This window comes from Cricetulus griseus, unplaced genomic scaffold (assembly GCF_003668045.3).
Source record: "Cricetulus griseus strain 17A/GY unplaced genomic scaffold, alternate assembly CriGri-PICRH-1.0 unplaced_scaffold_1, whole genome shotgun sequence".
NCBI lineage: Eukaryota > Metazoa > Chordata > Mammalia > Rodentia > Cricetidae > Cricetulus > Cricetulus griseus.
Window position 1 is genome coordinate 7,392,394 of NW_023276808.1, and position 22,179 is coordinate 7,414,572.

General features: G+C 39.2%; 1 protein-coding gene across 1 annotated transcript in view; it reads right to left on the minus strand.

The window, feature by feature from the left end:
- Positions 1-22,179, minus strand: part of LOC113838983 (zinc finger protein 431-like) — a 662,051-nt gene that overhangs the window by 123,229 nt on the left and 516,643 nt on the right. Inside the window, exon 3 of the mRNA XM_035453552.1 lies at positions 20,406-21,679. Within this exon, the coding sequence (XP_035309443.1) occupies positions 20,406-21,679 (1,274 nt within the window). The remainder of the gene's footprint in view (positions 1-20,405; positions 21,680-22,179) is intronic.

Sequence of the window (22,179 nt, forward strand, 5' to 3'; positions counted from 1 at the left end):
AGTCTTAATTACCCTTTTAGTTTACTGAGCATATCTTTTAAGGAACCTCATAAAGTGTTAATGTAAGTAATTTATTTTTGTTTTAGTTTTTGAGGCAGGGTTTCTTTGTGGCTTTGGAGGCTCTCTTGCAAAGAGCTCTTGTACACCAGACTGGTCTCAAACTTACAAAGATCTGCCTACCACTGGTTCCTGGGTGCTGATATTAAAGGTTTGCACCAACACCACCTGGCATAAGTAATCTTTATTAAGAAAATTCAGAAGTCAGATATGGGGGTAAGAACCTGAAAGATCAGAGAAGCAGTTGAGCAGCCACCAGTGACTCCTACCTCTTCCATTTCTCAATCTAAAACAGAGAAAGAACTTCCCTCAGCCCCTCCATACTAATTCCTGTCTCCAATCTCTCCACAGTTTTCCAAATCTCTGTGGTATTTTTTGGTCAGTTAACTGGTAGCTCTTTTCTCTGATTCCACACAAGCTTTATTATAAAAATATGACCAAAATACCATACAACCCCCAAGACTTCAGTTATCTATCTCACACATTTGCTACTTCCAATCCTCATATGAAAGTCTCCATGACAGATGTCTCACAGCATGGACATCTCAACATCCTGTGGTCTCAAATGCAACTCACATTCTTCTTCACTGCTTCATGCAATGGACTCTTGAAGACTCTTCACTTGGGGTTTGACTGCCCAAAACTTAGATGTGTGCTATATTGAAGAATTGACCACAGAAGAAGAATCCATCATCTTTATATTTTGAATCTTTACTGGTTGCATAGTCATTAAAAAATAGGTGATTCTGCCATGATCTTGTGGACCCTCCCAAGCTTGGATCAAATTTGCCAGTTTTTCAATAATGTTGTTACTGACACAAGGAATTACTTTGCCTACTCCTTCAATAAAGTAAGGGCATTATAGTCGTAATCTTTTGCTAACTTCCTAGGCTTTAAATGCAGAGCAGGGCTCGTTCTTTAATGCTGCTAAAACCTTGAAAATTACTGTTTCTTTTCCATCAATGAATTGCCATAAGAAACTACTAATGCTCTTTTCCTTAACAAAACAGAGACTTTCATATCTTCCTTCTTGTGTCCTTTCACTGTAGACCTGAAGGAGTAAATAGTAATAACCATCAACAAAAGTCATATTTTGTCTAAGACATCAGCCCATTACTCTTATACTCAGCCTTATTGAGTTTCTTGGGACCTGTATAGATTAAGAAAGATTTGGGTCAAAAATATCACTCTGATGAATTCTAGCTAAATTTTTCATGAAATCTTCTCAGAACCTGTACTTACTTACCAGGCCAAGATAACCCAATACAGTCCAAAAGGAATGAAACCAGGCTTGGCCTAGAGGGCCATAGCAAGACAAGTATTTGACTTTTTTGTTGATGGGAAACAGACTTTTTAAATCTTTATCAGGAACATAAGATAGAGGCAATTTCCAAGATCAATACCGTTGTGGTTGCCAGGATAACATGAAAATTGCAAGCCATATGGGGTAAACAAGATTAATGTCTTAGAGAAATTTTCTTGCTAAGCTTTCATACTTGATTACTAATTAATCATATACAGAAATACAGATTAGCTTGAATGCTTCACTGACTGATGGAGAGCATCAGTTCATCAGGAACCAGAAGGTGCATTGTGTCCCAGGAGACATTGGCTTTAGCCTGAATATCCTAAGACACATATCTCTCAAAGCAGGTAGATAAGGCCAACTGCATGGTGCCCTGCAGAGAATTTACCCACTGAAATATTGACAAGAACCATCAGGATCTCTCATTACTCTGTCATTACATCTTTCATGTCCTACAACAACAGTCAATTAAGCACTAAGAAGACCATTTATGGCTTTTGACATTTAAAGTATGGATACTGTCAACTTCTTGCAAATGTCAACGTTCCCAGGTCTCCTGAGATCATTGGGAGTATGGCGGGTGGAGAGAGGGAGTTAGGAGAATGAGAAGGTGAGAAGAGGAGGGTAGAGGAGGAATTGAGGAAGGAGAAAGGATTTAGGGGAAGAATATAGGAGATCAAGAACAGAGATACCATAATAGACACAGCCATTATAGGTTTAAAGTGAAAATTGGCACTAGAGTAATGACCACTGACCTACATGGATGACACCAACTGACAATCTAAGCAATTGTCAAGAGTTTACCTTAAATGCCTTTCTCAGATGAGATGGTTGATTACCTGATATGCCACCCTAGAGCTTTTATCCAGTAGATGATAGAAGCAGAAGACACCTACAGTAAACATTGAGCCAAACTCCTGGAATCTAGTTTCAGATAGAGAGGAGTGATGAGCAAATGAGTCAAGACCAGACTGGAGAAACTCACAGAAATAGCTGACCCGAACAAGTGGGAGCTCATGGACCATAGACTGGTAGCTTGGAAAACCATCATATGACTGATCCAGGCCACCTGAACATTGGTGTCAGTTAGGAGGCCTAGGCAATCTATGAGGCCTGTGGTAGTGGATTAGAATTCATCCCTAGTATATGAATGGACATTGGGAGCCCATTCTCTCAACTTAAAGGAGTGGGCCTATGCCGTGCTCCAAATGATATAACATACTTTGAAGATCCCTCATGGAAGGCGTCACCTTCACTGGGGAGCAGAACGGGGATGAAATAGGGGGTCAGTGAGGGAGAGAGGAGGAGGAGGTGAGAGGAAACTGTGATTGACTTTTAAAACAAATTTGTTTCTTATAAAAATTGAAAAGGGCAAGAAATGTTCCCCGAACCAAAAAAAAAAAAATGCAAAGAAAAAGAAAAGTCATTTTAAATCTCATTTCATGGCCTATGACAAATATCATGGAATCTTCCAAATCTACCTGCAGAGCACCATGCACACTTGAGATATCTCTGCACATCAGAAACCCCCCTTTTCCCCTGAAACTAAACTTCTGTGAATCACCTCATTGCGGTTATTTGCACCACTAAGTTACAAGCATTCTAATCATGTATTCATAAAAGAGGATCCACATCACCATTTTTCTACAAGTTCCTAAACTATTTGCAACATTTTTAATACAAATATGAAAATGGAATGCAATATTCAGAATTTCTAGAAATCATACCTTTAGTTTTCTAAACTGTTTTGCCACTGCAACCAAAAGCACTTCCCTCATATGAACACTGGAAAGTGATACTGCAAGAATTATATCCCCCCATGGCAGGGTGGCAGAGTCTCCCATTACCCAGTAAATCCATCCTGAGAAGCACAGAGTACAAAGGCCATTGCCTAGGTCAACACATGTATCAACAGAATTACACTCTGGCTCATGTTCCATTCAAGTCCCAACAGAATTGAAAGCTCACTGGGCAGTGGTGGTACATGCCTTTAATAACAGTACTTGGGAAGCAGAGGCAATAAGATTTCTGTGAGTTCATAACAGACTGGTCTACATGGGGAATCCCAGTACAGCCACGAATGTTACACAGAGAATTCTTTTCTTGAAAAACCAGCAGTCAATAACTAACTAACTAAATAAATGAAATGTTAGCTCAACAGACCTTCTGTGACCACCACATACTTTCCATGGTCTAACTTGTGGTCTTTCTGACAACTCATTTCAGCAAAGGCAGAAGACAACCATGGTAAGAACCAACAAAATACCTGTCACCAGTTATCCTGCTATCCTGACTGCAAACCTCCCACCAGAACCCCACATTGGCTAGGGTTTCCAAGCTAGTACTCATATTAGCAGCTTCCCTATTTGACCAGAGATCAAATGTCTCAGACAGAACAGTCCTTCCAGCTCTGACCATCTAGCACAGTAGACAGAAACTGAGTCTAGAAAGTTTGTATTTTAGTAGGCATTCCTCCTCTCTTGTATAGCACCTCCTGTTCCTCATCTAAAACACAGGGTCCTTTGTGTTCCCAATCCATTACACTCTCAATGACAATTGCAGCAAACCCATTGACTCAGGGCTGGGAATTTGTGCCACCAAACACAGGTCACCTTCACACACTAACTGATGTTACTGTGTACATTAGTTAAAGAAAAACATGACACAAATTAGAAAACAATGTAGTTTTGATGGAGCTTGGAGGGAGAAAGACAATGTGAATATGATGCAATTATAATCTCAAAATTTATTTTGAAAAGTTCAAACAGACTTTATGGATATGTGCTCCAAAGACTAGAGTCTTATATTACAGCACATTAAATATTTCTGATATATTTTCTCTAAAGATGAACACCATAAAACAGAAAATACCAGTCCTTCAAAGTGGATTCTAACAGTTAGGTAAAATACAATCACACAGCACAGTCATTCCTAAAATAATTTCTTAAACACACATTTGACCTGAAACAACAGATAATTCTTTATTGTCAGATTCCTGAGGTGAAGGTCATAGGGGATATGAAAAATAGGACAAGTATAAGGTAGAAAAAGATAAATGCTAGGTTGGGATGATATTGCAGAGGATATATCCCAGAATAACTAATAGAACAGAATAGCATCTTGTACAATGCTTAAATGGTGTGGGAGGATGGAAGGAAAGGGGAGGATTATATGAAGTCATGAAAACATATCATATAATTGGAAAAATTTAGGATGAGAAGAGTCAAACAATGCCACACAAGGGAAACATTTTCTCAAGAATATTATTGACTAAAGACACAGTGACCCTAGAACAGATAGCAATAGCTCCATATGGTAGGAAGAGTTTGGGATCTCAGGATGTCTAGCAACCCTTCCAAAAGACCGTGAACCCAGATCTCCCAAACATATTGCAGGTTTTAGAGAAGGAGCTCCATTTCATTGTCAATACATAAGGCCCTCAGGAAAGTTTCCAAGCCCAAGTCCCAGGATGTTACTAAGTCCTCCCATCCTGAGGGCTCAAATGAGAGCTTTGCATAAAGAGGTAAGTTATTAACACAACTGTGTTTTAATTCAAATAATTGTTACTTGCTCTCATATTGCCAAACTGCCAAAACAGTTTTTTTCTCAAGAAAAAGAAAACAGATTTTATGACACTAGGATTTAAGTTTGTTGTGCAACTGTAATGCCTCCTTGATCAGCTTGTCAGCGGCCTGTTCTTTGATATGGCAGTGGCCTAATGGCTTGTTTTAAATCAGGAAGGGCTTCTTTGTAATGGTTTGGGGCCAAATGCCTGGACAATCCTATTGAAAAATGTATACCCTAGCAGCCAAACAAGGCTGGTTAGCATACACTTATCTTTGGGGTGTTTCAGAGACAGTCCTCCCTCAGATCAATTCTGTTTTGGGATACAAACTATATCCTAAACACTAGTAACTACTTTTTATCATCAATAATATTCTCCTACATTATTGCATAATAGGGGACTTCTATCCAACACATGAGATACCTCTGGAAAACCTGCACCCAATTAATGATAGATGTATATTACATGTGAATGTTAAATGCAGAGTGTTGAATGTCAAGGAGGCACTGGAAAACCTAGGCCTCTCTGAGTTAGGTAAGCTGCTTTCCATATATTCATCAAGAATGTTGAAGTTTACTAGAAACATGATCCTACACCCAGCTCCCTGATACCAATGCTCTGATCAGATTAACTCCACAGAGCAAAGTTATTGAGAGACATTCCCATAGGATGAAGAATTTACATGGACCACATGGGACTCTACAAGACAGGGAATATGACCAAACTCTCCCCCCAGATACAGGGAGGACCCATCAAACTATCTTCCACACTTCACCAACTGCTCCTCTCCATCTGCAGACAGAATTCCCTAGTTTACAATGTTGTGGTTTCCCAGATCACTGAAGCTCTCATCTCAGTTCCCATCAGCAGCAACTGCACCACAGCACATAAAACCGCTGTTTCCTCTTAAAAATCAAGCCTGAAGCCTGGTGATAGGAGGATCTCTGCATCTCTTCTGACTGGCAGGTCACATGAGGGCCTGATTGGCTAGTGAGGCTTGAGTGACAAGAGCACCTCCCATGGGGTTGGAGTGTGTTTAAAGACACAGTATTGTTGTTCCCGGCCATGCCTTCCACACAAGAAAAGAATCTTTTCTAGATCTGCAATGATATGCATTTCAATAGCACTGGACCCTGGATCAGACTGCAGACGCTGCTATCTTCCTGGTCTCCACAGCAACTTCCCCTTGTCCTCCTGGGTATAATTGAAAAGTTTCTGCACCCCAATAAGCCTGTCAGGACATGCAGCAATGCAAGTCAGACCAAATCCAAATGAATTAGAAAAAGCTCACCAGAGATGAGGCTCTCTTCCTCCCTTTCCCTCCTCCCACTGTCTTCTCAGTCTCAGCCGGACCACAACTGTGTGATCCTTGAAGTTCAGGTGTCATTGCTGTGTGGGATAAACAGTAATGTTGGAGGCTTTGCCTCCTGGAACAACAGGCACAACATCAGGATCAGGAGAAGTGATGGCAACAGTGGCCTCCCTCACTGGATCTCCACAGTTGCTGCCCTGGCTACTGGGATGGTTGGAGGGGGAGTGAGCAGGAGCAGCAGCAACAGTGGCTGGAAGAAACAAGTCACGTGCAGATATTTTATGCATAGGGTTTGTAAGGAAGGAGATAACTGTCCATATTCCCATGAACTCTAAAACAGTCCATATGGTGTAGTGTGCAAGGATTTTCAAAGAGGGTTTGGGGTTTATGGAGACCTTTGCAGATAAGAACACATCAAGCCACTGCTAAAGTACCCTGCAGGGCCCAGTGACCACGGAAAAGTCAGAGAAGGAGCCAGCTGCAGTGGAGACACAGCAGCAGCCCTGCCCCCATACTGCAGTGGGAGAGTGTCACTATGGGGAAAACTGTGTGTATCTCCAAGGAGACTCCCTTGACATCTGTTGGTTGCAGGACCCCCCCCCAAATGATACTACTCGGAGGTCACAACACATAAACTCTGGCATTGAGTCCCATGAGAAGGACATGGAGCTTTCTTTAGAAGTGCAGTACAACAAGGACTTGGTATGTGGGATCTGCATGGAGGTGATCTATGAGAAAACCAACCCCAGTGAGCCCCATTTTAGGATCCTGTCCAACTGCAACCACACCTACTGCCTCAAGTGTATCCACAAATGGAGAAGTGCTAAGCAATTTGAAAGCAAGATCATAAAGTGAGTCTCCTCCCCAAAATTCCTTTGTGCCTACTAAGTTGGGGAAGAATTTAGGATCTGTGTCAACTTCCAACGAGAAGGATAACATTTAAATGCAAGTAATTTATCATAAACCTGGGTTTTCTAATTTGTATTTCTTTTTTGTACTTCAGCTAGCTGCTAGGTTAGTCCATCTGTCTACATCATTTGAATGAAGAAATCCTGTGTATAATTTACTAGGCTCTTTGTGCATTTTGAGGAGATTGTGTTTAATGGATTAGACATTTAGAACAAACTTATCTACCTTTGAATGTATGTTCCCTGGTGTTTTACATTTAACTCTTTACTATTCCATCCACTAAGCTAGCCAATAATCTACTATCCTATAAAATCTGTTCTCATAACTGAACAAAAGACACACAATCAAAACAGAGCAACATTACAAGAAATAAATTCTTTTAAATGGAAGAAAAAAGAGAAAAATCTCATGTTGAATGGATACAACACTCCTGGATGGCCTTTCAGTATGCCATAGAGGATATGGGAAAGGGAGACAAAAAAACTTGAGTCTTATCTAAGGGGGACTGTTTAAGTACACTGTGGGAGTGGTCATGAATATCTATGTGTGAAGCATCAATGTTGTCATTATTTTGATTTCTGATATTATGCAGGTTTTGGAGGAAGATGGGGTGAATCTCTACCATAACATTACAGACTCTTTGGGTATATGGAAGCCATTGGTTATAATGAAGCTTCCACCATAAAAATAAAATGACTAGCTAGCTTGTACAAACCACCATAGTAGGTGAATAGAGTGACTCCCTGTCCCACAAGAGGAAGAATGCCCAGAATGTTCAAAATAAAGAGAAAATTAAGGACAGAAAGGAGATGTCTGTTCTGAGGGTTCACACTGAGATCAGATGAACTGAAGATTCTTTCTGGTTATCATAGGGACTTCACACAACCAGGAAAGAAAAGAATGAACCAGATCCCAAGTAAAACATAGGTCTTCCCCCCCTTTAAGAAGGCTGGAAGATGGCTCCATTGCTTTCAGTTTTTCCCTGAAATTAAGTGCAAATTCTAGGCAAATGACTAATAATAAAAAAGAGTAGTGTTCAAGCAAATTCAAATACTTAGATGATAATGCAGCTAGGAAGAATATGTTAATGAGCTCCATTGTTAGACACCACATCTCCATCTAAGGGCAGGTGCAAAAACACAGCTGCATTATTTAAGTTTCTCTACATGAACAGGTTGGTAGAGAACATCTCTCCATGTATCTATAAAGTAGATTTAATAGAATCTCTCACAATCTGTGGTCAAGGTAGTCCAAACATGGCTTCATAACAGTCCCAACCCCGCCCTACAAACAAATCACAAGAAAGAATCCTAATAGTGTCCTAAGTTTTCTAATATCCCTTCTCTGAGAATAAGAATTTTCCTGTGTTTCTGATAATTGAGACAACTTTTGAATGATGAGCAGATATTTTGTGTTATTTATATTTGTTAAATCTTTATTACTTCTACCTATCTCCTGTGTGTGTGTGTGTGTGTGTGTGTGTGTGTGTGTGTGTGTGTGTGATGTTCTGTGTTTATATTTCTATGTTTCTTGGCATAAGGATAAACAGAACATGTGAGGAGGTCAGAACACAACTTTTTGAAGATTGGAGTTTCTTCTGAATGGCTTTGTATTAAAAATGTCCCTAAATATCTCTTATTGTACAATCTAATCATATTTAGAAATGGATTTGTTATCTGAGTCTGCATAGGAATAGGGAGAATACCACATGAATGTATCTACACTCCCTAAGTAAAATCCACATATTTTTTTGGCTTAGCAAATGTGTCGTTTTAGAAATAATGCCCAGATACCCCTTCCATCCTTCAGGAAATAAATCTTGCTCAATTCTTCTGCCTAGGCTGTTCTAATGGCTATTCTTGGTAGGCAAACTGACTACCTTATGGTATAAATAAAACTCAAAGAATGGATGGGTATACCTGTGTGGGACTTTACAATAGAATTTGAAATTAAAGACTAATTTAACTTGGATCAGTTGTGGTGATAGCCACCTTCAGTTGCTTGATGGCTGCTGCACACCTCTAATCCCAGCACTCAGGGGGCAGAAGAATTTGGATTTTTCTGAGTTTCAGCCCTGTGTGGTCAACAAATTAGTTCCATGCCTACACAGAAAACACCTTTCTTGAAAGTACAGAAAAAAATCAAACAAAAATTAAGATCTGTTTTTAATCTGGGGGCAGCCTACATTTACAAAGGATACTGAAAGCGGAAGACTCCCTTTTCCTGTTTGCCCTAGCACATTTCCACATATGTGTAGTGATTCATTCTACCAGTCCTGTTGAGAATCATGAGTTGTGGTTTTTATTTTTTTCAACTCCCCAATGAGAAAGTTGTGCTGTCTAACAATAGTGCTTCTAAACACATTTTCCTTGCTCTATTATTCACTAACTTTTCAACTGCCCATGAGGACTACTCTGTATTACTATTCGTTTGTCAACAGTTTGCTCAGAATTTCAGAAATATAACTCCTGAAGCAATGGAGCAATCTTCCACATTTCTGATGGGAGAAAGTCCCTTTAACTTGCTTGTTATCTAGTTCCTTATTTTCTTTCCTGGTTGTCTGAAGTCCCTACTACAACTAAATAAAAAGTAAGTTCAATTTACCTAACCTCAGTGTGAAGCCACATAATAAAACTCTCTTCTTGTTTTCTGAAATCTCTCTTTAGTTCTTAATATTTTGGTTACTCTTTCACCTGTGTGACAGAAATTCACTCCACTGCACATAGAGTAGAGGGATGTAAAAGTTTGATAGCTACTTTCTGTTCAGAACAAAGAATAACACGTTCTCATGGAGATCACAAAGACAGCAGGGTCTGCTGTTTCAGCCAGATGCACGTGTTATTGGTATTTTATCTCTGTTGACGTATTAAAAGGTCTTTGACTGGGTTTGAAGGCAGGATCACCAACCATTGTATTGCATGTTAAAGAACAATATAAGCTTATGGGAAAAGCTCTTGTCACTCAGGCTTCATGAGGCAATCAGACTCTCCTGGATATTTGCCAATACGATGTTGTAATTTGTCTTCTTGCCACCATCTCCAGGCTTGGTGGAAACTGTTCTGGTTGTCTTGTGTGTTGTGCTGTGTGTGCTTCTTCAGTGAGCTGAGCATAGAGTTGCTGGATAAAAATGACATGGTGAGCTTGGGGATACTATTCTAATAATGGCAGAAGTGCACAGTCAAGCCACAGGAGCCAGTGTGGAGTGTCCTCCCATGCCTGAGAAGGAGTAAGTGGACAGGTGCAGAGTTTGCCATGTTCATGCCTTGTCTTTATTATTCTGCATAGTCCTAATGGTTCTGTATGCTCCAGCTTATTTCTGTGAGATTCTATGGGTCGTGCATGGTATTTGTAATTCTGTGGGCCTGCTGGCAGAATATGAATATGTTCACTGTGTTCACTGCACCTGTCCAGAACATTTGGATTGCAACTCTGCCTTGAAATATCCTTGTTGACATCACTGTTAAATGCAGGCACCCTTAGTGCTTGTAACATCACTATAAAACACAGATTTGCCAAACTCCAAGAGACCTGGTCTCTTTGGAAATTTTAATATCTGTGTTTTGAATACACTTGGACTTAATTCTGTGGAACTTGTAAACAGTATTTGCTGTGTAGAGGAGCACTCCACTGCTAATCTGTGATATGGAAGTGTACATGTGATGGCTTTAGAATTTATAGTAAAGAGATTCACCAGTTCTTAAGAGACATTAAGACACAAAACAGAATTTTGTTAATGGAGGACTGTATTCTAAATAGTCCTATGTCAAGTAGTATGCTATCCATGACTGTTAGAATACAGTAGGGTTAGAAGTAAATGTTTGATCCTCGGGTTTGTCCAGCTATATTCAGATAACAAAGGAGACAACCTTGATTTAAAGCCAGCAGAGATGCCATTCCCTGCATTAAACATCAGGGCTCTAAACGCTGTTAAAGGACCGTTACAGGGTCAAAATTAACATTAATTCCTAGTGTCCCATTAAGGTATATTGATTCCAGAATTGATGCATCTCCAGTCTTTTCCAAAGCAGTTTGTGAGAAGTTCTCCTATATTGATTGAGTAGACTTGAACCCTGTCTGTAGCCCGACAAATCATTGCTCTTGTTATCCTGATTAATTGCCCTAAATATTGGATATAATTTGTAGTATAACAGTGTCTTAAATGACTAGTTTGACTCACATAGTGGATTGTCCATTGCAGAACAGGGAACGGAAATATCTTTGAAGCATGTTTTTTCCCTTCAGACCAGAAGAGGAGGAAACAGTGCACTGAGTACACAAGTGGAAACAAATGAGATGGTAATAAGATCACAGTCTGAAGTTGGAGGCAGTGAGATGCAGGGGTCTGCATTTTGGAGAAAGACTGATGGGGTATGTCGAATGACTATCTCTATCACAGTTTTCCTGAATGCATTAATTCTTTCCAAGGGAATGAAAAAAGACAAAATTGACAGGTTTACTTTTTATGGAGGATTGCTTGAACTACTAAGTATTCAATTTCTAATTAGAGAACTCTCTTAAGCGGATGTGTGCCATCCTGGTTAACACATATGAGTCAGCTCTGAGGTTTGCAAAACAGTATCAGTGACTAATATTTTACACAGGACAAAGTTATACAGTGTCTCATTTCTGGCATTCTTTCTATAAGGGAAGTGCCTACTCCATTTCAAAGTCATTATATCTAAGTGTTTTTCCACATATATTTAGCAATCTAACACATCAATTATTGGTATCATTTTTAAAATTCATTATCTTTAAATGCATTCCTGCTTTTTCTTTCTATTTTTCAATATTCCTGGGTTTAAGAATTTTGTTCAGTTTTTCTCAAGTGCTATTTATTTATATCAGTTTAGAGCAGTTATTCTCAATTTGTGTACCTGAGCTTCCTTTGGGGGAAATCAAATCAATGAACCTATCACATGACTAGCCTCAGACCATCAGAAAACACAAATATTTATGTTAAAATTCATAAAAAACAAAAATATACTTATAACATAGCAGTGAAAATGGTTTTAGACTTTGGAGTCATCACATCACCGTATTAAAGTGTCATAAGGTTAGGAAGGATGAGAATCATGGGTTTAGTCATTGTCTCCTATATCTCATGCTTGTGTTGACTATGCAATTTGGAATTTCTTTAAACACTTAATCCTGTCTCTGCTACTCATTGCTGGAAAGACAATCCTGTCACTCCTTCCTTATCTGGCCCTTGACTGGTCTGAAGGAAGGAAAAAATAGGCCAGTGAATGAGTATCCTCCAACTTCTCCAGATTTTACGATGCATTTACAAATGAAGAGGGACTTGTATAAGAACTGAGTTCACTGAACAAATGTAAACCAGGTTTAGTCACACAGAGAAAGACTTGAGCAAGAAAGAGGCAAATTATTTTCTGTTATGACAGTAGTTGTCTATGAAAGTGAGTAGTGAGTTAATTAATTTTAGACAATCAATATGTGTTCTGACTGGCCATTTATTGGGTCCACCAGGCAAGCAAGAAGTTGTGTAAGGAACCGAACACGTAGGTTGGCTAGATGTCTCAGATTTTAAGATCTTTGACTGGTCTTCCAAAGTTCCTGTGTTCAATTCCCAGCAATCACATGTTGGCTCACAACCATATATAATGATATGTTATGCCCTCCTGTGGCCGGCAGGTATATGTTCAGGCAGAAAACTGCGGGCATAGTCAATAAATAAACCTACAAAATAAGAAGGCAGAGACAGGCGGATCTCTGTGAGTTTGAGACCAGCCTAGTCTACAAGACCTTGTTCCAGAACTGGATAAAATGGTGTGGCACTTCCTAACACGATTGTGTTTTCCAGGTTTAAGATGTATGTCCGGAAGACATCAAGTGGGTAGTACTTGGCATTCTTTAAAACAAATGCAAGTCTCTGAATCCCATGTACATAACGACTGTTTCAACTTTCTGAGAGATAAAATGTATTATATGTACATTATTCTCATCATATCTTTTCTGTCTCCAAGCCCCTCCCGCATAGGCATTTTATTGTGTTCTAATACATGGCCTTTTTCCTAATTCCCCGAAGCTGTCAACCTGACATAGCCTAGAGACATTCGAGGAAACATCAATTGAGGTTGTACCTAGATCAGAATATCTGACTTCTGTGTCTGAGAGAGGTTGTGTTGATTAAGATTGATGTTAGAAATCTCTTCCTTTGAGTTGGCCATATCTGTAAACAAGTAGTCCTGGGATGGATGAGAGGATAAGCTTAGCATTTGACAGTGAGAAAGCAAGAGGTATAGCTAGGAAGCAATGTATCCTCATGTTTTACCTGTATTAGCTTGAGTATCTAGCTTAAGTTCCTATAAGAATAGACAGTGATATAGGGACATCAACCAAATAAACTTGTTCACTACCTGAATTGCTTTTGATTAAAGAATTTAATCAGAGCAACAGAGAAGAAAATAGAACATAATATGTGACATCAAATGTGATATTCTGGCTGTTATTTTGTTATCTAGACCAGGCATGCCACTGATTCATGGCAACATTCCTTTCTGCTTCTGAATGCTGGGGTTATGTTTCATGTAGTACTATCAACCATAAAAGTATGTGTTAGGCCAGAAGATCTATGTTCACTTCTTCTTGAAGAATTAGAATTCAAAGTGATTTGGACAATGAGAGCTATATAACAGAGTCTGCAGAGACTTAGGCCATTAGGGTACACGTACTGTGTGATTCACAGAAGTGGGGGATAATTTGGGGTATTTAAAAAATACCTAACAGATGTGGAGTAATGGCAATTAAATTTAAGTCTTCTTAGGATTGCAAAAAGAGCTTAGTCAGCTTACTCAACACCATCTGTGCTACTGTGAATCATAGATGTTAAGTGATGGATCCTTGAAAATGGAATTTTAAATAAAAATGATTTAATGTTGGTATTTGTAAGTTGTAGCTATGGAGTTTTACAGAAGGAGTGATTCCCTACTGGCATCATGAGGAATCTTCACACTAGAGGGATTATTTGCTAATACATATATTCTATATTTTTATTAAAGTTTAAAGATTTCCCAGGCACCTGCCTATGCTAATGAGTGGTATTATAAGGTGTATGCATATTAACTTGCCAACTAGATGCTGGTTTTGAGGGCAGGACATTGCCCACCACCAACAAATCCCCTTTAATGTTGCCCAAATATCACAGACTGCACGTAACCCAACAATTCTCCACACATTCCCCCTGGTACCATCACTGTTATAAAACTTTGGAAGAATACCTGCACTTTACCACAGGGTAGGCTTGATATAAAAGCCCACACAAGGCACTGCACACCACACAATAACACTCCTTAAATCCTGCCCAGCAACATCAAGATGCACTCACGACCCTGGACTTTATACTAGTTCTCCCACCCAGCAGCATCTGTATTGGAGGGCAAACAAGTCCCCAAGACCCAAATACTGACAATGCCCACCACCCAATAATACTGCTTTAATCCTGCTCAGCATCCACAGAATGAACTCACTACCTGGGACTCTACATTTGTTCTCCCAGACCGCAAAATCTGTATTGGAGGCCAGAGTGTTCTTCAGGACACAAAGGCATACCCTGCCTATCCCCTAGTAAACCCCTTTTATCGTGTTAAACAACCTCAAACTGTACCCACACCCTTGAGATCCCTATCTCCTACTTTTAGAAATGTTTATCGGTTTCAGAGACCAAGCAGTTTCAAGGAGCCGCAAGTAATACAGTCTCTAAAGAACACCAAGGAGGACCAGGCAGAAAATCCTTCTCGTGGATACAAACTAGGTTCCCAACACCATAAACAGCCAAGGAACCTCTGCAGCTTAGAAATTCCATTTGTTCACAAAAAATATTTCTCTGAATTAAGACAATGTGGCTGGTGGTAGAGGAAATTTATAGCATTCTAATCAAGTATGTCTGAAGGATGAACCTCATTTCCTCAATTCTACCAATTCTAAGCTATCTATAGAGCTGATCACACAAAACAGAATGTGTAATGCAACTTTGAGAATTTCTGCAAACCAGGCCTTCAATTTTTTAATGTTTTCCTAATGAACACCAAAAGCAATGTCTGTGTGTTTACACATGACAATGATGTTTTAAAGGCCACATCTCCCATAGCCAGGCCTAAAAACCTCCCTTTCCCCAGTGAATGAACACTCAAGAGAGGCTTACAGGTCGCTGATGGGGAAGTAGTTCTGTATATGTTTATCTTATTCATTGTTGAATAAAGTTCTGTTTGGCCAATGAAACTGCAAGTTAGACAGGATTAAGAGTCAAAGAGGATTCTGGGAAATGTAGTAGAAAAGTGGTGCTCCAGGCAGGAAGTGACATAGCAAAGAGGCTCATATTTAAGCAAAGAGAAACAGGAAGTGTCCCTTTTCCCCTCGGCACCATGTGAGCCACCAGCAAGAGAGGGTGCCAGTGGCAGGTATCCTGTATAAGATAAGTCTTATAAAATATATAGATTTATGATAATTGAGACTGAGCAAACAGAGGAAAATCCTAGTGATTAGTCAAGCAACATTGTACCTAATACAAGTCTGTGCATTAATTGGGGCCCTAACTCAAGTGGGCGGCTGGCATAGAGTGCACACGTGGCATTGGGGCTCTGTGGTTTTTGTCAGAAGGATCTATCATAACAGGTCCCTGCACTGTTGAACACATGGACACACAGGACGAAGCTCATAATACATTCAATGCCCAACAGGTCTGACAGTTCAGCTAACCAGCGCTCTCAATGGATGGATTATGGTAACTCATATGGCTACTTATAGTGATATTATAGGAGAACTCTAGGAAAAAAAACAGAATCTACCTCCCACTGGTGCTCCTGATTGCTAGGCTTGCCCAGAGTACCAAAAGAGCTAGCATTACCCAGATGTACATATAGACAATAGCAACTCCCCTACTACATGAGCAGGGACCATATGACTAAGGCAACACAAGCTTTCAACTTGCTGTACTTCTAACCTCAAGGCTGACAGGGCTGGAAAATTTGTATCTTATTATAATCTCTTCCAGTCCTGGATGGCAGGAAATATATTCTTAATGACCTGGAATCAATAGGAAATAAAAACAAATGATAGATAAGGACAGTGATGCATTTAATGAAAATAAAATTATGAAAGTGAAACAAATAATTGTTTTTAAAAAGATAAATATAATTTAAAAACCACAAGGCTATGCATTCTTTAAGAAGAAATCAGGGGCTGGAGAGATGGTTAATAGGTTAAGAGCACTGGCTGTTCTTCCAGAGGTCCTGAGTTCAATTTGCAGCAACCACATGGTGGCTCACAACAATCCCTTATGAGATCTGTCGCCCTCTTCTGGTGGGCAGATATACATGCAAGCAGAATGTTGCAAAAATAATAAATAAAAATCTTTAAAAAAGAGGAGTAGGACACTGAAAGTGTTACTTAAAAAAAAGAAGAAGAAAACAGACAGGTGTTCCTGGTGCATGACTTTAATCCTAGCACTCAGGAGTGAGAGGCAGGTGGATCTCTGTGAGTTTGAGGCCAACCAGGTCCACTCTATGAGTTTCAGGACAGCCTGGAAAAGATATAGAGAAAACCTGTCTCAAGAGTCCAAAAGAAAAAAAAAAGGGAGAAAACAATTCCCTGGTAGAGGAAATGGAATGAATATTATTTTACCTTGCCTCTATGTGCAAGGTTAGCTGCTAAGATCTGTGACACAACACACACAGATAAGGCTTATGGATATAACCATGAAAAGCAATATTAGATATATCTACATAGAAGAGCTTCCTTGTTGGAAAATCAATTTTCACTTGCTGAAGCCAACCTTCCCAAATTGTATACCCAAATCTGGTCCACATTCACTCACATTACATGGATCAATACATGCTGGGAAATTACAAAATCAGTTATTCTGTCACAATCAGTTTCTAATTCATAATGGCCACCCAAGCAGTTGTTTGTCTACCCTGTTTCCCTCTACAACATATACAATAAACTATTCCTCCTATTCTGCTCTGCAGGTAGGAGTCATGCTCCACACACACATCCTCTTCCTGTTATTGAAACAGACAGCTGATTACATGACTCAAAATTGTAATTTGAAAACTCACTGGTGGTTGAGTTTTTACAGAAATATGTTTTTGGCTTAATCACAAGGACAAGGCCATTGTCTGGGGGGGGGGCTCAATGAAGTGGGATGAAGGCTACCTGATACAACATAAGAAAGTTTGTCTTAGAAACATTTTCTACAAGGCTGTAGGTGCTGCTCTTCTAGAATTAATATTGCTTTTCAGGGATCAATCATTCTAAACCATTAAATGTTTAATAAATACAAATGTTTTTATTAACACCTTGTATCTAGTGGTGGTTAATGTTAAAAGTGGAGTATGACAAAGATTTTGCATTCCACATAAGCTGTTGTAATTTAATAAAAGCAGTGCTTGAAAGAAAGATGCCATGTGCCAAGATTCAAGCGGAGGGGTTTATTTATTAGGGAAAGGGATCATTAAAAAGGAGGCGGAGATCAGCCTTCATGTACAGGAACAGTAGGAGAGAGGAAAGAGGGGCAGAGACGGACATACATACTGACAGGGAGAGGAACATTCACAGAGAGGGAGACCAAGAGAGAGAGGGGGATTGGAGTTTGACAGGGCCCTTTTAAAAGGGAAAATAGTGAGTATACACAGGTGGCACTCTTAGTGGCTGCAGCTGAGGGCATATCATATCAGAATCCCAAGGAAATTCCAGTACAGATGGCTGAATACTAACAACTGTCATCCTTAAGTCTCCTTTAGCTTTGGACTGAGGTTACGCTTTGGAAAATTTAAATAGGTATAGGAGAATGCAAGTCTAAACATTTGGGTTATGGAGATTTACAGAGCAAATCTATCGTGTAGATTATACATTATGATCTAAATATAAATGTATCATAATACATAAGTTAAGAGATAGAGTATAATGAATGCTGTAAAAGATACATTTACGACATGACGGTACTACAATCCTCACCCATAAAACACAAATAAAAAAATTGGAAATATACCTATGCCCACTGTGAATGATGTTCTTAAATGAATAGCTATTGTGAGCTGTTCTATCGTCAGAATAAAGCTTTCTTTTCTCTGGGGAAGTTCCCTCAGAGGAAGGCCACATCTGCTCCATGAAGGACCAGAAAGAATTTGTTTTAACTAGTCATGACACTGTTTGTCTCAAGGATATGACATTACTGTACAGAATTTCATTTTTAAGCTTTATTTCATGTATATGTTCATTTACCCACATTTGCACACGTGCAGTACTTGCAGCGTAGAGAAGAGGGAATCACATGCCTTGTAACTGAACTTACAAAGGATGCTTAGCAACCATGGTTTCTAGCAATATAACCTGTGTAAGATGCAACAAAACCTGGTGTTATTAATTGCTAAGCTCAATCTCTGGCCATATTTTTACATAACACTTATTTTTATACATTTTCAATATATTGTATCACTTTTCCCATTCCTTCCCAATTTATTCCCTTGTTAAGTCTTTTAACTAGGTGTGAATAAAGTATTCACAAATATATGAATAAAGTCTACTGTGTCCATTTCTGTTGGTTGTGTGCTATGGTATCAAATTTGAAAACGCAGTTTTGGATAGAAAATAGGGAGATGATTCCTGCCTGTTACTATTTGGAACAGTGATGTAGAAATAAGGTAATTGATAATCCTTGGGTGCAAACAGGTTTGGATAGAAGGAAAGTTATATGCACAGCTAAGTAGTATAACTAAGCCATACATTAAATTTTTTTCTCATCTCTAAAAGCCTCCCCAAAACCTCGGGTCCTGTCTTTCCAGCAAGATGTTCAGAGAAGTCATAAATATTGCTTCAGTAGAGAGATTCTTATCTGGAGGAATCAGTCTTTTCACACAATGAAATTTGCAAATAACTTAGAATTTCATGTTGTCTATTCTTTCACTAGATATTACTCAAACAGAGTGATATGTCACTTAGAATAACCTTATTCCTATGTATCAGGCAGGTACCAGGGATTGCTGGTATGGACTGAGAAGCATTACAGTCCCTGTAGGGACTGAAGGGTATTGTCATTGACAACAACACGAGTTGCCAAAAATTGAAGAGTCGAAGAAGTGAAGTGGGCTGACCCATCACAGCTGAGTGGAAACAAAATACAGTATATGCCAGCTTGTCGTCAGTTAAAACCAAAGAACATTGTATGGCATTTGGTGCTCGAGCAATCAAAACCTAAGCTACCTCCCTAAAAATTCTTCCATTCTCCACACCTCTTTGTTAATACCATATGGACTAAGCCACAGAGTGATTTCAATCTCAGGGTCTCACCACAATTTGTATGTCATCTCTAGTCACTGTAGTTGTCCCAACCTGTGGAACAGCAAGTTAGGACATGATATCCAGGGAGGGAAATGGGGACAAGTGACAAGAGAGAATGCCTACAAGACAGGATTCTGATCAAGTGGCAAATTTTATTTTTCCAGACTAGCTTATAGTCAGTAGTATGGGATAAAAGGGGGAGGGGAGAAGAGGTCAAGAGCCAGGTGTTAGTTTTAGCAGGATGTTAGAAAACCATAGAAAGAGGATGTTGGCAGGGTGAAATTTTCATGGGTGGTGGGGAGTGGCAGGGTTACCTAGGTAAGTAGTAAAACCAGGGAAGGTTGCTTAGGTAAGTGGTGGAACGCGGGAAGGTTGCTCAGATAGTGAGCCTGTGGTTGGAATAAATGATTGAAGTCTGGGTCATGTTGTTTCTTCTGGGTGCTCGTTCTTCTGGAAGCCATTTATAATCAAAAGACCGTTCTATAACCATGTGGCCTGCAAAGTATTGGCTTGAAGGTTCATGCCAAGCTGTGTGGCTCCCAACAAGTAACCAACATTCAGAGCTCCAAACTGAATGTTGGCAGGTATCGGGGAGCAGAATATGAGCCCATTCAGACAAGTCAGACTTCAAGCCTGAAAGTTCCTAATTTCTCCTAACAGGAGGTATAAAATCAAGCAGGGGTACATCTCACATGTGGACTTGTGATCTCCCAATGATGCCTATTATCATATGGGAGATAAACTCACTCTTGTGGTTTTGGTTAGCCAACCATCTTTTAAAGACATTTATTGTCAGCTTCCATCCTGATCATATCTGTAGTACATTTCCCTCATTTTTTTGAGATTTGGCCTTGGAAATTTCCATAATCACCAAGTATAAGTTAATTTCTGATGCAGTCAATTACTGTGCTGTGAAAAAGATTCAATCTACTGGTTACTTTCCTATGGTATCTATCCATTATGTGTCCTTTCATGTATTTGAAGACTACTGTGCCGAGTAAAGGCTTTACCACACTGATTACATTCATAAGGTTTCTCTCCAGTATGTGTCCTTTTATGCCTTTGAAGATGACTGTGCTGAGCAAAGGCTTTCCCACACTGATTACATTCATAGGGTTTCTCTCCAGTATGTGTCCTTTTATGCGTTTGAAGATGACTGTGCTGAGCAAAGGCTTTCCCACACTGATTACATTCATAGGGTTTCTCTCCAGTATGTGATCTTTTATGACTTTGAAGAGTACTGGACCGAGCAAAGGCTTTACCACACTGATTACATTCATAGGGTTTCTCTCCCGTATGTGTCATTTTATGCTTTTGAAGACTACTGTGCTGAGAAAAGGCTTTACCACACTGATTACATTCATAGGGTTTCTCTCCAGTATGTGTCCTTTTATGCTTTTGAAGAGTACTGTGATGAGAAAAGGCTTTCCCACACTGATTACATTCATATGGTTTCTCTCCAGAATGTGTCTTTTTATGCTTTTGAAGAGTACTGTGCTGAGCAAAGGCTTTTCCACACTGATTACATTCATAGGGTTTCTCTCCAGTATGTGTCCTTTTATGTTTTTGAAGAGTACTGTGATGAGAAAAGGCTTTACCACACTGATGACATTCATAGGGTTTCTCTCCAGTATGTTTCCTTTTATGTATTTGAAGAGTACTGTGATGAGAAAAGGCTTTCCCACACTGATTACATTCATATGGTTTCTCTCCAGAATGTGTCTTTTTATGCTTTTGAAGAGTACTGTGCTGAGCAAAGGCTTTTCCACACTGATTACATTCATAGGGTTTCTCTCCAGTATGTGTCCTTTTATGTTTTTGAAGAGTACTGTGATGAGAAAAGGCTTTACCACACTGATGACATTCATAGGGTTTCTCTCCAGTATGTTTCCTTTTATGTATTTGAAGAGTACTGTGATGAGAAAAGGCTTTACCACACTGACTACATTCATACGGTTTCTCTCCAGTATGTATGTTTTTATATATTTGTAGAGTACTGTGATGAGAAAAGGCTTTACCATATTGATTACATTCGTAGGTTTTCTCCCCTCTATGTCTTCTTTGATGAATAAGAAGATAACTGTGATATGCAAAGGCTTTACCACATTGGTTACATTCATATGATTTCTCTCCAGTATGTTTTCTTTCATGACTTTGGAGAGAATTGTTATTTTCTAAGGCTTCATCACATTTTGTGTATACAGAAGAATTCTCTCCTGTTTGCCTTCTTTCATGCCTGCCAGGAAAAGTGTCATATGTAAATGCTTTACCATATTCAATACAATGTTGAATCTTGTTACCCGTAAATTAATATTACAATTTATTTCAGTTGTAAAGAAGAATCAGATATTATACTTTTATCACTCTGCTTATATTAATCTTTAAGGGTTGCATGTATCTTTGAAAATAGCTGTGAATATATAATCCTTTATTACATTGCTCTCATTTTCAGAACCTTTTTCTATAGGTGACTATTCACTTAATGAGGAGAACTAGAAATATTCAGAAGATTATCATCCTTTTTGTATTATTAACTTTTCCTTCTCTGTGAGTCATAATACATTTGCTAATGAACTACAACAAACAGAAGTCATAGGGCTTTTCTACAGAGTGAGCTTGGTGTATTATCAATGAAGATGGAAAACAAATTACTGGTACACTTGAATCAAATTTAGCAAGTATGCTCAAACTGGGCACTACTACATGACTTTTAAATATCCTGCAAGAGAGGTAAAT